Source organism: Myotis lucifugus, unplaced genomic scaffold (assembly GCF_000147115.1).
Source record: "Myotis lucifugus unplaced genomic scaffold, Myoluc2.0 scaffold_248, whole genome shotgun sequence".
Lineage (NCBI taxonomy): Eukaryota > Metazoa > Chordata > Mammalia > Chiroptera > Vespertilionidae > Myotis > Myotis lucifugus.
The window spans coordinates 565,280-582,133 of record NW_005871296.1 but is presented as its reverse complement, the minus strand read 5'-3'; the positions used below and the strand labels follow the sequence as shown (position 1 = coordinate 582,133).

At 38.9% G+C, this 16,854-nt stretch overlaps 1 protein-coding gene across 1 annotated transcript in view; it reads right to left on the bottom strand.

Annotated features, from left to right (window-relative positions):
* Positions 1 to 1,388: 1,388 nt before the first annotated feature.
* GUCY1A2 (guanylate cyclase 1 soluble subunit alpha 2) overlaps positions 1,389 to 16,854 on the bottom strand; it is a 279,157-nt gene continuing 263,691 nt past the window's right edge. The window contains exon 9 of the mRNA XM_006098838.3: positions 1,389 to 2,594. Within this exon, the coding sequence (XP_006098900.1) occupies positions 2,387 to 2,594 (208 nt within the window). The 3' untranslated portion in view covers positions 1,389 to 2,386. The remainder of the gene's footprint in view (positions 2,595 to 16,854) is intronic.

The window sequence follows — 16,854 nt, the reverse complement described above, 5'->3', positions numbered from 1 at the left end:
GGGCCCTAGTTCCATTACCAGATAACAAAGTGGATTTCCAGAGATGCTTTTAAAATATGCTTCCCATAGGTGATCACAGTTTAGAGAGAGTAGCCATGTGTTTAGAAGAGTTGCTTACACAAACCTTTAAAGAAGCAGGGAAATGGATTGGATTGTTCAGGGAAGTCCCTTTCAGGCTAATGGTTACAGAATGCATCGTTTACTGCCAAAACATGCACTGATTTACCATGTCAGGATAAGCTCTAAGTTACTGTGCAGAATAAGCATAAATGATTCAGTGAGCTGGGTTCCCTCCGCATGCCCCTGTGCTGTGAGAAGCCCACCAACATGGATAGCTACGGGGTCCTGTTCTCCGCACGAGGACCAGGGTGCCCCCATTCCTCAGCAAGGACTGAGGCGCCCCCACCTGTTCCGGGCACTGACTGGACAGCTGGCCCCGCCCCCTGTGAAGGAAGTGCGTTCATCTCCCAGGGCCCTGCAGAATTCTTTTGTGAGTGATCACTCCCAGGAGGGCACCCTGTCCTCAGCCTACACAGCCGCCCATGAACACCCGGGCCTTCTCGCCCCATGTGCTTGAAAACAGAGGCCTAGACTCAGGGAAGAGAAGGCCAGGCCAGGATTCAGAGAGCGCTGGCCCAGGTCCCGTCCCACATGAAGAGTGACACATGGGTGTCCTCATCAGCCCCAGGGCGAGGACAGAGCTCAACAATGATGCAAGTGATCACCTTATAACAAATACTTTGCATTTATAAATATGCAAATGCTTTCTAGCGACCCACTTAGAGAACTTAAATATACTAAAGCAGCCGCACAGACTACATTGGACACTAGTTAATATGCTCCTTTGCTGAGTTATGCCATAAGCAAATCATAATGCAGCTCAAATCACTGACCAGAAGAAGAAACATATTATATTCAGTAGACATGAGCGACTAATGAGTGTATGTACTGTAGTAAAAAAATGGACACCCTAAGGTTTTAAGGGAAAAAATACAGCTCATTAACCTCAATAGAAACTTAGGTTTTAGATCTGATCCAAAATAGAAAATCTCTGGACACACCGTGCTCCTAATTTCAGGTGAGTCTGTAATAATATTTTCATGCAGTGCTAATTATTGGGAGCTGGTCTTCATTTTAGCAGGTCATGTGACAGAAGCCTATTGGTAACTATGGTGATTACTACGTGAAGGTTAGACCTGCTACACTGTTTTGAAGGTGATTCACTGAATTTAAAAGCCAACTCAATCCAACTGAAGGTGAACATGTATTTTAATCTTAAAGCCATTCAGTACAGGTATTTTTCCTTGCTCTTTATTATACATGAAGAAACAAAGTTGTTGGCAAAAGTGTTCTCACTAATGGCAGTATCTAGGGCATTCACTCCTGAGAGTGGCCTTAGGCGTCATCCATCATGAAGGGGGTGGGGGAGTGTGAGCATGTCACTTAGTAGGCTGCTGTTTTTTAGAGTGCAGTTCAGTACCTTATAATAACTACCTGTATTTGTGAATGCAAAGTTGAAAAGCGTTCAGTGAAGAGAGCATTTAGTTTTGACTGATTCTTGTTAGAAGATGGCAAAAAGGATCTTTCTTTAATCTTAGCTACTATTAGGAAATTCCATTTGCTCTGGGTCCCATGTTACATGAATAAAATCTACAGGATATACTTACTAAGCAGATGTACAATTCTTTCTCAGCATCTGAAATTCTTGGTTATATGTGTCCTCAAGTCTAAGCACTAACGACTCTAGGTAAGTAAAACTATATTCGAAGAATAGGTTAGAGTTACACTATTTACCAACTATACAGTAACAGATTCAGGACATCTAATCATGTTGTGTGAAAGGTAATTATCTAGAAGAGATATGTATAAAAATAGGTAATATCCCTAAAATATTTTGCTGAGTTACAGTTCTTCCTGCTGGGAAGCTTACCACACTGCCATGATATATGTATGAAATGTCTATCCAGAAAAAACAAAGTTAGAAAATATCCTTCACATACCACCTCACTAAATGTAGGAATATATACTAAAACTGGCTGTCAAAAGTGATACAAATATAGAGGGAAAGATATCTGTATGTGTGACAAACAAGCAAACATGAACGCTATTTATCGGTTAGTTTTGAAAGGGGGCCCATACTTGTAATTAAAATATATATGTGACCAAGAACACTCCTATGAATGGACACACCTTGTTTCCCCCACCCTCCAGTTGTTTTTTAATTGACAGTCATCGCCCGCCTTTTTCTAGGATTATTGCCTGACATCACAGGAAGTCCGCTGTTTGTTCCCAACGAAGCAGTGAAAGAGAACCCCTCACCACCTTCCCGTCGTGCCCCGTGTTCTGGGCTTGTGCTTTTGGAGGAGTCTTTGATCTGTCGCACGTCTCAGAGGCTTGTCTCCCGGAGGAACATGGTGCCGATGTTGTAGGAAACCTTTTTGATTCTCGATGAGGAAAGAGAAGGCTTTGGCTGCCTGGGGCCAGTCCTTACCTCCAGGAAATAGCAGATCCCGGGAATTTCCTTTGGAAAGTTGTCGGGAAGGTCTTCACGGGACCGAGGAATGAATGTGAAACTTTCTTCCCGTTTTAATAATCTAAGAAGAAAATACAGATAATGTGAATCTAATAAGCAGGGGAAATGCACATGCATGGACAGACACGTTAAAGACTCAGGAGCCCAATCAATAACTGTGCTCCTGCTAATACCTCTATTCTTTGTATAGATGTGGCCTTCGTGGGATTCCTACCACTAGGAAATGTTACGTCTCAGGAAAGATCCCTCCATGTTATCGTAATAATAATAAAAACAAAGCTGGTCCTGGTACTACTTGAAAATATCTGTTCAAATTTGATTTTTTCCCCCTAAACCCATGGTCGGCAAACTGTGGCTCGCAAGCCACATGCGGCTCTTTGGCCCCTTGAGTGTGGCTCTTCCTAAGCCTTAGGAGTACCCTAATTAAGTTAATAACAATGTACCTACCTATATAGTTTAAGTTTAAAAAATTTGGCTCTCAAAAGAAATTTCAATCGTACTGTTGATATTTGGCTCTGTTGACTAAAGAGTTTGCCAACCACTGCCCTAAACAAAATGAGGAAACTGCATAATACATGTTTTTATTCAAACACAAAGGATTTACACTCTATGTTTTTAAAATCTGCCCAGATTCTACAGCACTCCTTTTATGTTTTATAGACACCTGCTAAGCTTTAAATGTGTGTCCTGTGTCCTGATATGTAAACCAAACATTTAACTGTGTAGAACAATATTCATGATTCCAAGTCTCTCTGATATATATGCTGATTCCCGGCAATACACATTTCTAACCTCACTAGCATATTTGTCCAAGAGCTGACTTCTTCCCTTCCAGTCACACTTAAAGACTCTTTGCTAGTACACGGACACTGGTTTTCCTCTTTCCCGTGAAAGGTTCAGTTTGATACTCATGCCTAAAGATGTGGCCCTGCAATTCAATTTAATTCAACAACTCTTATGGGCTGCTTCTTACTGCCCAAGAAAAATCTTCTAGACACTTCAGAATATAATGATAAGTAGAACACAGCCAAAGAAGCTCAAAGTTTTATCAACAGATAGAAACAGGGAATAAAAGGAGCAGAAAATAATTTCTGAATAAACACACAAAACCACAGTAATATAAAAATCATATAAAAGAGAATGGGCTAGATGCCCTAAGAAAAGTAGCTATTAAAGGCGCTGAAGTCTAGAAGAGAAAAAAACATTTGTAGCGGAAGCTCACAAAGTCTTCCTCGGAGACACAGCACTTCAAGATGCAAAGACTTCCAACAAGTGAATGTGGAGGACAGCAGATCAAAGGTTTAGAAACAAGAAAATTATGATCAGGATCAACGCATTTCCAACCATGTGATACCCTCACAGAATAAGGTCAGAATGAGCGCTAAAGCCGAAGCAGTAAGTTAAGACAAAGCTTTGAAATCCTAAACTAAAAGTTTGGACTTTATTTGGAAGGCATAGTGGAGCCAAGCCCATCACCTTTTTCCTAAAAACAAAGCATCCTCCTAAGACAGGTTAATGTTAACAAGCTATGCAATGGAAGAGGTGGGTTGAGGAAAGGAACCATTGGGACAGAGAGGAGGCAAAGTCAAAAGAGGCAATAAGAGGAAGGAGAACAAAGGATGTGTGAAAATGTAAGATCACTGCACAAGCAATGATCATCATTTATTCACTAAAAAAAGGAACAAATAATCATTCCTTCTCAAACATTCTTGATGGACAAAACATATTCTCTGAAAATAACAGTTGGTGGTACTAAGAATTCTTATAATATGAACAATCTATATTTACTTTTATGAACCACAGTTAATAGTATTTTGCTTTGTAAATAATTTTAAAAAGCAGTTCTATTTCACCATTTCTTCCAAAATAGGATATGATGATAATATTAACTTGGGGTATAGGAAAACGAGGCTTATTCTAACATTTCAAAATTCTTTCAAATGCCTTATCTCATTACATCCACATAAGATAGCTTTATGCCAAAGCCAGACATGCTCTTCTCTGACAAATATATGGAGGGTGAAGGTGAATCCAGAATAAATCACAGTGATTTTCTCATGGAAGTAACAAGACAATGGTGACACTGGAACTGGAACCCAGATCTGTTAATTCCTAGTCACGCTTAGCCCTACAGAAAATAATAAGATTATTTATTATTTTAGCTTTCCACTACAATACTAAACTGAGATATAGCTTGGGCCCAATGGCAATCAGTACAGAAGTCATCAGTACTGGGTGCTTCGTTTTTGTTTTAACAGATGATTTTCTTTACATATCCTGTATCATCAACCACTTCAGATATATGTTCAGATTCCCTAAACAATAGTTTAATTTAACAATGAATTCCACAACAATTTTGTTTCACTCAAATAGAACATCTATCAATGTACAACATGTGGGTGTCAATCAGTGATATCCATCCATCAATAGACACTTGTTGAGGGCCTGTTGCATGCTAAAATTGTACTCTGAAAGGAGAGGAGTAAGTGTGGATGCCCAGAATGAGTTAATATAAAATTTAAGACAAGAAATACTGATAGAAACAAATTAGCAATACAAGACAGCATATGGTAGCCCACATGATACAATTCAAAGGAGGAAATTCCGTAGGAAAAAAGAAGAAATGATGGCTGTGGATCTTAGTACAAAAGACAAGAAGCAGAGCAATGAAGTTCACTTCCACCGAGTATAAAATAGACCATAAGCTCAATCTTTTCAAGTTTCCTTAAGGACCCATAATCAACAAATAAGAGAGAGCTCCATCCCTCTCTCCCGATATATATTTTTAACTTATCTATTGTTGAAAGTATTATAGATGTCCCCTTTGTTTGTTTGTGTGTTTTTCCATCGACGCCCTTCACCCCGTGCCCCCCTCCCAAGCCTTCATCACTCTATTGCCTGTGTCCATGAGTTATGCATATCTATAATAATAAAAGCATAATATGCTATTAGACTGGACGTCCTTCCTGATGACCTTCCAGACGAAGCTGGGGCTGTGAGGGAAGCCCTGGTCCCAGGTGCCAGAAGGAAGCCGGTGCCAGCAGCCGGGGGATGGAAGGCCTACTCTTACACGAATTTCGTACATCGGGCCTCTAGTGTACATATAAGTTCCCAGATAATTATTCCCTTCCCAACCCCCACCCCTGCCTCATATTTTAAGCCCTCTAGTTTCTCTCTTCCATGGTTGGTTTGTTTCACCAAGGTCTTGATATTTTGCTACAATTGGAATATTCTGACACTGAAAAATAAACTGGGTTACATCTATGAAAGTACTTGTAAATGACTAAAAGAAGAGGGCAGGCACTGCTTTGGATGCCACGAGTTTAAAATAATTCACTGCACTTTGGCTGGAAGGAAGCTCTTCATAATAAATCAATCTTCTCACAATTTAAATACATCTCCTATATACTGTGCCCCAAAATCACAGACAACAAGCTTTCATCAGGTCTTATTCTTTTCAAAGTAAACATTTTGATATCAATAACTAAGTACAGTGTTACCTTTCAATAATAAAAAGGATAGCACGCAAGGATGAATTGGCCCAAGCTCCTGTGATATCCAGGGTTTAGCAGCCTTTATAGCTATGAACACTGAAGGGCGATATCCAGACTATTTCCAATAGGACGATCTGCATGAGTTACTGGTGGGCTGTGCAGGAGGTCAGGGGAGGCGTTTCACACAGCTTGCCTGGTGGTGATATGAGTCACGGTGTGAACAAATGACCAAATGTGTATGCGGGGATTAGGGATTTAGACACCGGTCACCGCATAGCCTCTGATCCCCTCCGAAATGTTAGAGTAAGTCCAAGTCCCTGGGCTGGCTTTCCAGCTCGGCCTAACAATCCATTTCTTCAGCAACTCAGGACTGATATGGAAGCTTACATTCTTCATAAATCTAAATTAATCCTCAGCCATAATCCCCAGCTGGTTGATGGACAACCGGGGAGTTTCAGCCACATGTTTAGTGAGTATTTAGAAGCCACACAAATCCTAGTTTACCTGCCTGTCACCCTTCCTCCTCGCAACAGAGTTTTTCTACAAATTGATTTTCGAGATGAAAATTCACTGCTGCTTTGGATCAATGAATGTCCCCCAAGCATGGGAGGGGTGTGGGGTGCCATGGAGGTTGGTGGGTCTGCTCCCTCACCACTGCAGAAATGGAGCTGCTCTGACTCACTGGGCTCTTGAGCGCCCATTTCCCCTTTTTCTCCAACAACCAATTGTTGATGTTGTCTTTTGGTGGGATGGGGTGTTGTCTGCTTGTTTATTTTGATTTCCTCTTTCATGTTAAAGGCACTCAACAAATGACTAATATACTTGAAAGTCTCTAAGTGTGAGGCATTGACATTTGTTTGGAAGTTTTATGTGTGGCAAGATTTTGTGGCATGGTGGGTTTCCCCTGACCATTGTATGTGCATGCTGGAGGAGACCTGCATTTCTTTTCTGTCTTCACTACCAGCTTACTATTGTTTCAGAAGAGATGAATGAAAAATCCAGGTGGTCAATCTGCTGTGGTAAATTAGAAGTCTTTGCTGCTAGTTATTCATCTGAATGCATTTTTGCTAAGGAATGCATTTGGACTCTATAATGGCATTAGCTACTACGTCTTTGAGGGTTGGAGAATGATGACAGTTCTGAAAAATTTTAAAAGATGAAGATTCCTTGTGTTTTCTAAGTGTTCTGTAATTCCTTCATTTTTTTCTATGCACCTTCTTCTTCCCACCTGAGTGGAGAGAAGAACTAATCTGCTCTGTGTTTCTGCTCTGTGCTTCACTGCTCCAACACCTGATGCAGTTTGAAGATAAGCCCCATGAAATGAGTTATGAGTCAGCTAGACAGCATAAAATCCCATGAAATTCAGTGACTCATCCCCTGGAAATAAAACTCCCATCCAGATAAGAAAAGTAAGAATCTGGCTCACTATGAAGTAAAAGATTCCCTGGAAATAAAACTCCCATCCAAATAAGAAAAGTAAGAATCGAGCTCACTATGAAGTAAAAGTGAAGAAGGATCTCACCAAATTTTTATGCATTTTAAGGTTACAAAACTTATGCAAATTTTAAGTTGCAGATTTGGTGGCAATTTTATAAGATTGTCACTTGGTAGGTTTGAAAATTCAAGTTAACACATGTTTTCAAAAAGAGATACTTTCCCTATATGTATCCTGAAAAGTTTAAGGCAAAATGCCTCAGAGGCACTACGGTGACACCTGGCTCATTTCTGTCTGCAACGCCCTGAGTTAATATTAATGGCAAAGCATGCTTACTGCGGAGTCCGTAGTCTGCATGCCTGGGGTTTGCTGGAGTGCACATTCTGGCGTGCGTTTCCCATTTCAGTGTCAAAACTAATGCCTCTGAAATTCTTGAATTTTGGAATGCTGAATAGCTAAAAATGATTTCGCACCATTGGTTTCTGTGGCTAACTTTCAATTTTGACCTTTATCAGCCTCAAAACTCCACTCAACAGACTAAATACCACACAGATTTGAAATTTAAAACAATCACTCAAAATTTTTACATGTCAACAGCCAGAACTTAAAAAAGAGATGACAGATGAGAGCTTATAAAAGAGACCTATAATCAGTTCTTGTAAATTAAATAATGCCTCACATATTTTCACTACTGGAACCAAAATTCTTTCTTATAAACAAGTTCATCATCGTGCTGGCCTTTCTGCATAAAAGACAAAGGGTGGAGTAAAAAAGAAGGAAAGAAGCCCATTTATTTTTGGAAATGGACGATCCTTCATTAATTTGAATATAAATAAATAAAATCAGGAGCAGAGTCAATTTTAGGAAATTCTGCGTTCTATAGTTTGGGTGTTCCTGAACCAACAGCAGCGGAATTAGCCTAGGTACACTGTGCAGAGAACACACGGAGTTGTAATGACTCCAGTGCAAAGAAGGCAAGTCAGCCTGAAGAAATATTTAGGGGCTAGAAAACGAAAGGCAAACTCTTTTCCCTTCAAAAAAAAAAACTTTTTACTTCTTCTTGCACAATGTTTATAGCACACACTCGTTATAAATTCCCTTGATGGGATGTTTCTCGGAAATACTAATTTTTGTGGAGAACAACTATGGTAAGTTATTAAATTGGGATGAGACAGGTGAAGAGGTTAGAGGGTAAACTCTGTAAATTTGGTCTCTTACATTTTAGGGTCACCCTGCCAGCCTATACAGGTGGCATAATAGCAAATCAGCTCATGTCACTGATAAAGTCACCTAACATTTTAATCTAATTTATTTTAAAGATTATTTACAGCTCTAACATTCGGTGGGGTTTAGAATTTACTTTAGTTTTAGACTTGCAAATCTGAAAACATCTCAAGTAAGATCTCCAGAGAAAACACTGCTCTGTTGGCCAATATCATAAAAACTGATTATAGAGCAATTTTGATTCAGTAGTGGGTGACGAATGCATGAGAATCTTTAATCAGAGATGAAAATGATTCTAGAGCATAGCATTTAGAGCAGAAATTTCTCCAAGTGCACAGAGCATTACACACAAAAGAACAGTGAGAGGAACTGACTGATAAAGTATTTAGTCTCTATCAAGGGGATCACTTAGTAAGTCGTATAAATGTCTAACCACTGTGCTGTACACCTGAAACCAATACTGAATGTCAACTGTAATTTACTTTTTTAAAATTAAAATTATATTAAGTTCCAATTGAGACCACTTTCAATGCTCTAGTTGAAAAATGACTTCTCCAAAATTACTCTATTTTATGAGATAGTGAAATGTACTCTGTCCTGACTGGGTGGCTCAGTTGGTTGGATTATCATCCTGTACACCACAAGGGTGCAGGTTCGATTCCTGGTCAGGGCACATGCCTAGGTTGGAGTTTCGATCCCTGGTAGAGGTGCATAAGGGAGGCAACCAATTGATGTTTCTCTCACTTCAATGTTTCTCTCTCTCTCTCTCTCTCTCTCTCTCTCTCTCTCTCTCTTTCTCTCTCTTTCTCCCTAAAATAAATAAAAACATATCTTTGGGTGAGGATTAAAAAAAGCATTCTCATAATGTAATTCATGACCTTTTGTACTGGATGGTGCATTGCTTTGTTTTGAGGGAAATTGAAACATACCTATTTACTTAATGTAACAATACAATAACAAATCCAATATAATATATGATATGTTGTCATATATAATTATATAAATGATGTAATTTATATCAATTATAATGATATAAACTTTTTCTAATTCCTTTAAAAAACAATACACATATATGAGAAAAAGGGAGAAAGAGAAATTGGTTTAGAAGTCTGATTACATGTTAACCCCAAAGCAAGAATTTTGAAAGAAAAAGGCATAAGGGATTATTTTTTAAAAAAATGAGTAACAATAGAAAAATGGCTTTCCAGTTTTAAGGCTCAGCACTGACCACACAATAAGTAGAATGTATACATTTTTTTTTTTGCCCAGGTGGCCCCATAATTATTTCCTTTTTTAAAATATATTTTTATTGATTTCAGAGAGGAAGGAAAAGGGAGAGAGAGAAACATCAATGATGAGAGAGAATCATTGATTGACCGGCTGCCTCCTGCACATACCATAGTGGGGAGGAGCCCACAACCTGCCCTATCTGGGAAACGAACTGTGACCTCCTGGTCGATGCTCAATCACTGAGCCACGCTGGCTGAGCTGTAATTATTTCTTTAAAGGTGTTCATACTTTATTGGTTTTCCTTCTGTTTCCACTGCCATAGTTCTAGTTCATGACCATACCTCAGGCCTGGAATTACACTGTCTCTTCTTAACAGTCCTATTTCCTCTAATTTTCCTTATTCTGCTTCATGTGGAACATCACCTCCGATTATGTTTTCCTTTCATCATGCTGTTTCCAGACTCAAAAACATTCAATGGGTCTCCAATAGCATGTAAGGCCCACTAATATCTAAGCTGAAAATAAATTCTCAATCTCACTCGATGTTAGAACTGCAATAACCTTTTGTGTTGTTAATCCTCACCCAAGGATATTTTTCCATTGATTTTTAGAGGGAGTGGAAAGGAAGAAAAGAGATGGAGAGAGAGACACATCGATTGGTTGCCTTCTGCACGCACCCTGACCAGGGCCAGGGATTGAGCCTTCAACCTAGTTAAGTGCCCTTGACTGGAATAGAACCCAGGAACCTTCAGTCAGCAGGTTGACACTCTATCCACTGAGCCAAACTGGCTAGAGTTGTAATAATCTTTTATATAAACTTTTTATTTTGAAATAATTTCATATTTACAGAAGCATTGCAAGGATACTATATACAGCTGAGTTCCCCTAAATTCTTAACTTGGTTTTCCCTCATATAAACCTTCTACGTAACCTGGTATACTTATCAAAACTAAGAAATTAATAAAAGTATATTATTATTATGTAAGTTACAGATTCTATTCAGATTTCATTGCTTTTCCATTGATGTCCTTTTTTTCTACTCCAGGATTTAGGGCAAACTTTTTGTAAAGAAATCTAGACCCAGTTGTTTTCTACCTCCTGGGAAGCAGAGGATGAGATTACTCATGTGACTTATGTAGGGTCATAAACTAATTGGTGGCAGAGCCGTAGTGTGATGTCTTTTATTGGTCATTCACTTATTTAATTAGCCAGGAGCAATTTGTAATGTTTTCTGAATTATGGGTCACTTTGGAAATCTACTGAAAGCATCAGAAGAAACGTCTTTCCATAGAGTACACATGCGAGTAAGCACACAGCATGTGTCAGGAAACTCATGAACACGCTAACCCTAAGACTCCCTTAAATGCTACACAACACCCCAACACTTCAACAATACTAGTTTATCTCTCTTCTACACTGGATTTGTAAATCAAATACTTTAATTGGTTCCATAGCCAATAAATTTCTAAAAGTTACTTTTCTACTTGGCTTTTTTAGCTAAAATTGGAACATCTAAAAAATTCAGAAAGTGTCTTTTATCATTTGTTAGTTGCAAAATAAACACTGTCCTCCAGGTCACCCGAAATGGTGCCGTTTTTAAAGGAGAAAGAGAAAAGAAAATGTGGGTTTCTTTTCCCTCTTGCTTTAGATAACCCTCAATTATCTTAGTAAATTTTCACTTTACAGTGATTTAGATAATGTGGGGAATTTTGTTGAACTTGGCATTATTTATAAAAATATTTATGGCCAAGAAAAGAGCTATTTATACTTCATAAAAATTCATTTTTTGTGTGTGCAATTAATAGAGGTTTCCTATATAAGAACTATTGATAGGAATCAGATCAGTGCCTTTAAATTATGAAAACTAAAATGGGTAATTTACTTTCTAGCATTACTGTCATGGGAAAAAAACAGCCTTCATACATAGTAAGGAATGTGCCCTAATACAGAACCAGAAATACTCTACATTCAACCTCTGGGCTAATCATATGGACCAAATAATCAGATGCCAAATAATCAACCAAACCATGAAGAAGAAAAAGTCAACATTGTCAGACTCTGTTTCATTTCCTAGCTCTGAAATAATAAAAAGCTATTAAAAAGTGCCAGTATTTATTTATTTTTGCATTAATTCTGACAACTACTTTAAGCCCTATAGAAGTGAACAAATGGGTATGTATGTACAATTTTTACTATAAAAATAACCACAACGTTGTATTCTGATCCTCAAATACTTCACATTATGACCTTAAAGGTGCTAGTGAATACATAGAATGACTGAGGGGGGATATTCTAAAGGTCAAAAACTAGGCCAGATTTGTGTTTTAAAATTAGGAAGGCTTATGATTTCCAATATTTAAAATTATATTTTTCTGGGGGAAAATGATATTGGATACAGCAGGGAGACAAAGAAAGAAAGAAAAAATAAAAATATCTAAATGAGTAAAATATCTCATTCAATTTTGCTAGATGGAACTTTTATTGGCAGGATAATATTAATGTTGCCATCTGTAATTGGAAAAATGAAAATATAACTCGAGGCACAGCTCAAGTTTTCCTTTTCAGAAAATTATGAAGTCATTTGTCTTTACTGATTATTTTTCTTTTGTAAAATATGTTTACTGTTTTGGTGCTTCTACAAACCATAAGAAGATCAATAAAGTCACGTAAAGGACCAACAGGACCGCCTTGTAATCAGCCCAAATACTTTTTATTTTCTTTAAATATCAAGTCACTAGTGCAGATGGGCATTTTGATTTTTTAAAAGACAGAAGGCTAGAGGTGAACTACTAGACAGAAATTTCCTAAAGTTTGTTGGACGTCTTTTCCACATTAAGTAGGAAGAGGAGTATTTACAATATAGTATCTCAGTCATCTATATACCAGTATACAAAAGTCTAATATGCTAAATGTCTGACTGATTGGTCAACCATTTGGTCGACCGCTCGACCAGTCACTATGACATGCACTGACCACCAGGGGGCAGACACTCCAACCAGTAGGTTAGCTTGCTACTGGGGTCCAAACTATTGGGACTGGCCCCGATCGCCGGCCAGGCCGAGGGACCCCACCAGTGCACGAATTTGTGCACCGGGCCTGTAGTGTACAATAATTATATTGACAAAGGGATAGAAGCAGATTTTCCAGCTATTGCTTTTAACTAGTATTAATAACTAACTTTTATGTGCAAAGAATATACCCACATTACTTCACCTTTCTTTAATTATTCCATGCTTATCTCAATATACTGGAAAGATGCATTCCTCCATATTGCCTATAAAGTAAAATCCTGCATAGCAAGACAGTTTTCTGTTTAACTTGGAAGCCTCTGTTTTTTGAAGATTTGTTCATATATACCCACATGTTTGGATTCAGAGTTACAGATACTGATGTGGTTAGAAATATGGAGACACCAGGAAAATATTTTAGGAAGAACATACCTCCTCTTTATTACCCTGAGAATGAAAATTAAAACCTGGCATTTTTATATATTCAGAGTCGGGAAAGAAGATTAGCGGAAATTTGGTCCTGTCAAAAACTCCCAGGCTTAGAAAATGTCCCTGGGTTCAAGCCCATAACCTCTATTGATACTTTTAGTTTACAGGATTAATACACTAAAAATACGCTCATGTTTTATTAGTCCAATAATTGTATCGTGGCTGGTTTGCCAACGATAACCTTTCTGGCAATTGTACATGGGGTCGGTAGATGACGTGGTTGGGCCAATTATCTCCACGGATGTTTTGAAAGGACCAAATGTCCTGCAAGCAGACGAACAGAACAGAATCTCCCTTGCTCTGATCCCGCTTGCTCCTTACTGCTCTCTCTTTTTTAAAAAAAATATATTTTTTATTAGTTTCAGAGAGGAAGAGGAAGAGATAGAAACATAAATGATGAGAGAGAATCATTGATTGGCTGCCTCTTGCACATCCCCTACTAAGGATTGAGCCCACAACCTGGACATGTGCCCTTGACCGGAATCAAGCCTGGGACCCTTCAGTTCACAGGTCGACTCTCTATCCACTGAGCCAAACCAGCTAGGGCCTTACTGTTCTCTTCACCATTCTCTCACAGAGGAAACCCTCACAACCCGGCAAGTTATATTCGGAATTATTGTTCTTTTCCATTAGTTATGGACTCCAAAGTCAGTTTGGCAATGGATAAGAACTCAGGCTCTAGTAGAGTAAGGCAGCTATGAATTTAAATTCTGACTCACACCCTTATTTAGCTGTGTGTTATTGGTGGCTTATTTAACCTTCCTAAGTCTCAGTTTCTTCTCTGAAAAATAAAAATAACAACCTTTAACACGCAGATTGGCTGCGAAGATTACTGTATTTTTCCATGTATAAGATGCCCCCCACTTTTCCAACCCAAAATTAAAAAGTCAATATTTTAAACATTTTGCTGGTTTTCCTCCTAAGGCCTTCTTCTTTGGCATCTTAAGGAGTTTTTCTTCTGTTTTCTCCACTTTCTGATCATACACTCAGTGGGAGGAAGTCCAAATTGTCTCTCTGCAGCTCTATTTCCATGCTCTTTTGCATAGGTGATTACATTCAGTTTGAAGTTTGCAGAGTAAGACAATCGCTTACTGGTATTTATCTTTTTATTTTTTGACATCTTTATGGGCTCAGAACACTCCGGTCCCTGTTGCATTTACGCACTCCCACCTCCACCTCCAATTACAACACCAGCTGACGTCAGTAACAATAAAGCTTGTGATTGGAGGAAGCCTGTTGGACAAGGTATGGGCAGCTATGCACCCGCGCAGCTGACTCCTGTGTATAAGATGCCCCTTGATTTTCAGTCTAAGGATTTTAGAAAGAAATAGCATCTTATACACGGAAAAATATGGTAAATGTAATGAGGAGAAATTGCTTAGAGAAAATAAGTAATTCAATAAATGTTTGCTATTGCTATCATGACATTTTAGAGGTAAAAGATATGTTAGAGATCATCTTGGTCTTCCTCATTGTAGATATGAGGAGACCAAGCTCAGAAACATTAACTGGTTTGCCAAAAATTTCACAGCAAGTTAATATCTGAATCAAGTTGAGATTCAGTTCTCCCGATTCCTAGGCTAGGAATTTATATACCAAACTCAAGCACAAACAATGTTGTTTGGGAATTTTAAGCTTGGTTCTTGTTGTCTAAAGATAGCTGTAAGCTAACTATTACAACTTCTTGGATGCCCAGCTTTTTAAGAGATTATATGGGGTAGCTACATCTGAGGGCAGATTGCAAAGTGAGGAGACTGCAGTCAGCTTTGTAAAAATTCCATGTTTTTCAGGACTTCTCCTAAATCTCTTCCTCAAGCTAAGGACTCTACTGCTTAAATATATATATTATTGATTTCAGAGAGGAAGGAAGAGGGAGAGATAGAAACATCAATGATGAGAGAGAATCATAGATTGGCTGCCTTCTGCATGCCCCACACTGGGGATCAAGCACGCACCCCAGGCATGTGCCCTGACCGGGAATCTAACTGTGACCTCCTGGTTCATAGCTCAACGCTCAACCACTGAGCTACACTGGCAGGCTCTACTGCTTCTTAAATATAGAAATGTAATTTAGTCATTGTTATGAACTTAATGTTTGTATCCTCTCAAAACTCATCGGTTGAAACCCTACCCCCCAATGTGATGGCATTAGAAGGTGGGGCCTTTGGGTGCAAGTTACAATGAGAACAATAAGAGGAAGCCATGAAGGTGGGGCTCTCATGAATAGAATCAGTGCTCTTTTTTTTGTTTTCTTCAAATTTTGTTTATTGATTAAGGTATTACATATGTGTCCTTATCTCCCCATTACCCCCCAACTACCCATTCATGCCCTCACCCCCCTGGTGTCTGTGTCCATTGGTTAGGCTCATATCCAAGCATACAAGTCCTTTGGTTGATCTCTCCCCAATACCGCCACCCTCCCCTACCTTCCCTCTGAGGTTTGATGGTCTGAAAGATGCTTCTCTGTCTCTGGATCTGTTTTTATTCATCAGTTTATGTTATTCACTATTTTCCATAAATGAGTGAGATCATGTACTATTTATCTTTCTCTGACTGGCTTATTTCGCTTAGCATAATACTCTCCAGTTCCACCCATGCTGTTGCGAATTAGTGCTCATTTATAAGAGTCATTAGAGAGCTTGCTTTCTCTCCCTCTCTCCTCTGAGGATACAAAGAGGGCTCCCTGCAGGACCTGACCCTGCTGGCACCATGACCTCCACTTTCCAGCCTCCACAACTATAAGAAAAGATTTCTGTGGTCCATAAGCACACAGTCTACAGTACTTTGTAATAGCAGCATGAAATGACCAGGACAGTCCTGAAGCCGGTTTCCCTTTTCAGGAATCTATTCCTTCAGTTCCTGAAAAAATCCTCTAGAAGCCAGAGCATTCATCTTGCAAAAGTTCTTTTCTTTCTCAGATTTTTTTCTTTTTACATAATTGATACATTAAAAAGTATGTTAAACTCACAAGCTTGCTTTTCTTTTCTCATTTTATAGTTGATCTATTTCTGGACTCTTCAGAATGCCTATTTTTCATGCACTGTGAAAAACCCATCTTCTGTTGAAACCCAGTTGCCTCTGACCACTGCAATATAAAGAGCTCGCCCGATCAGAGGACATACAGTGGGGCAGGATAGGGGAGTGGCTAAGTGCAAAGCATAAGTAGGGTTGTACCACAGCTCCAGGCAGATCTTCCCCCTCAGATTTTCCCTTGTTGTGAGCAGAATAACATCCCACCCACTAAAACAGTGGTTCTCAACCTTGGCTAAAACAACTCTATTTCAGAATCCCTGGAACCTGTTAGCAAAGATGAATTAGGTTGCTAATCAGCTGACTTTAAAAGAGGGAAATTACCCTGGATTATCCAATGGACCCAATATAATCACAGGGAATTTAAAAGCAGATAAGAAGGAAAAAGAGTCAGAAAAAGAGATGTGAACA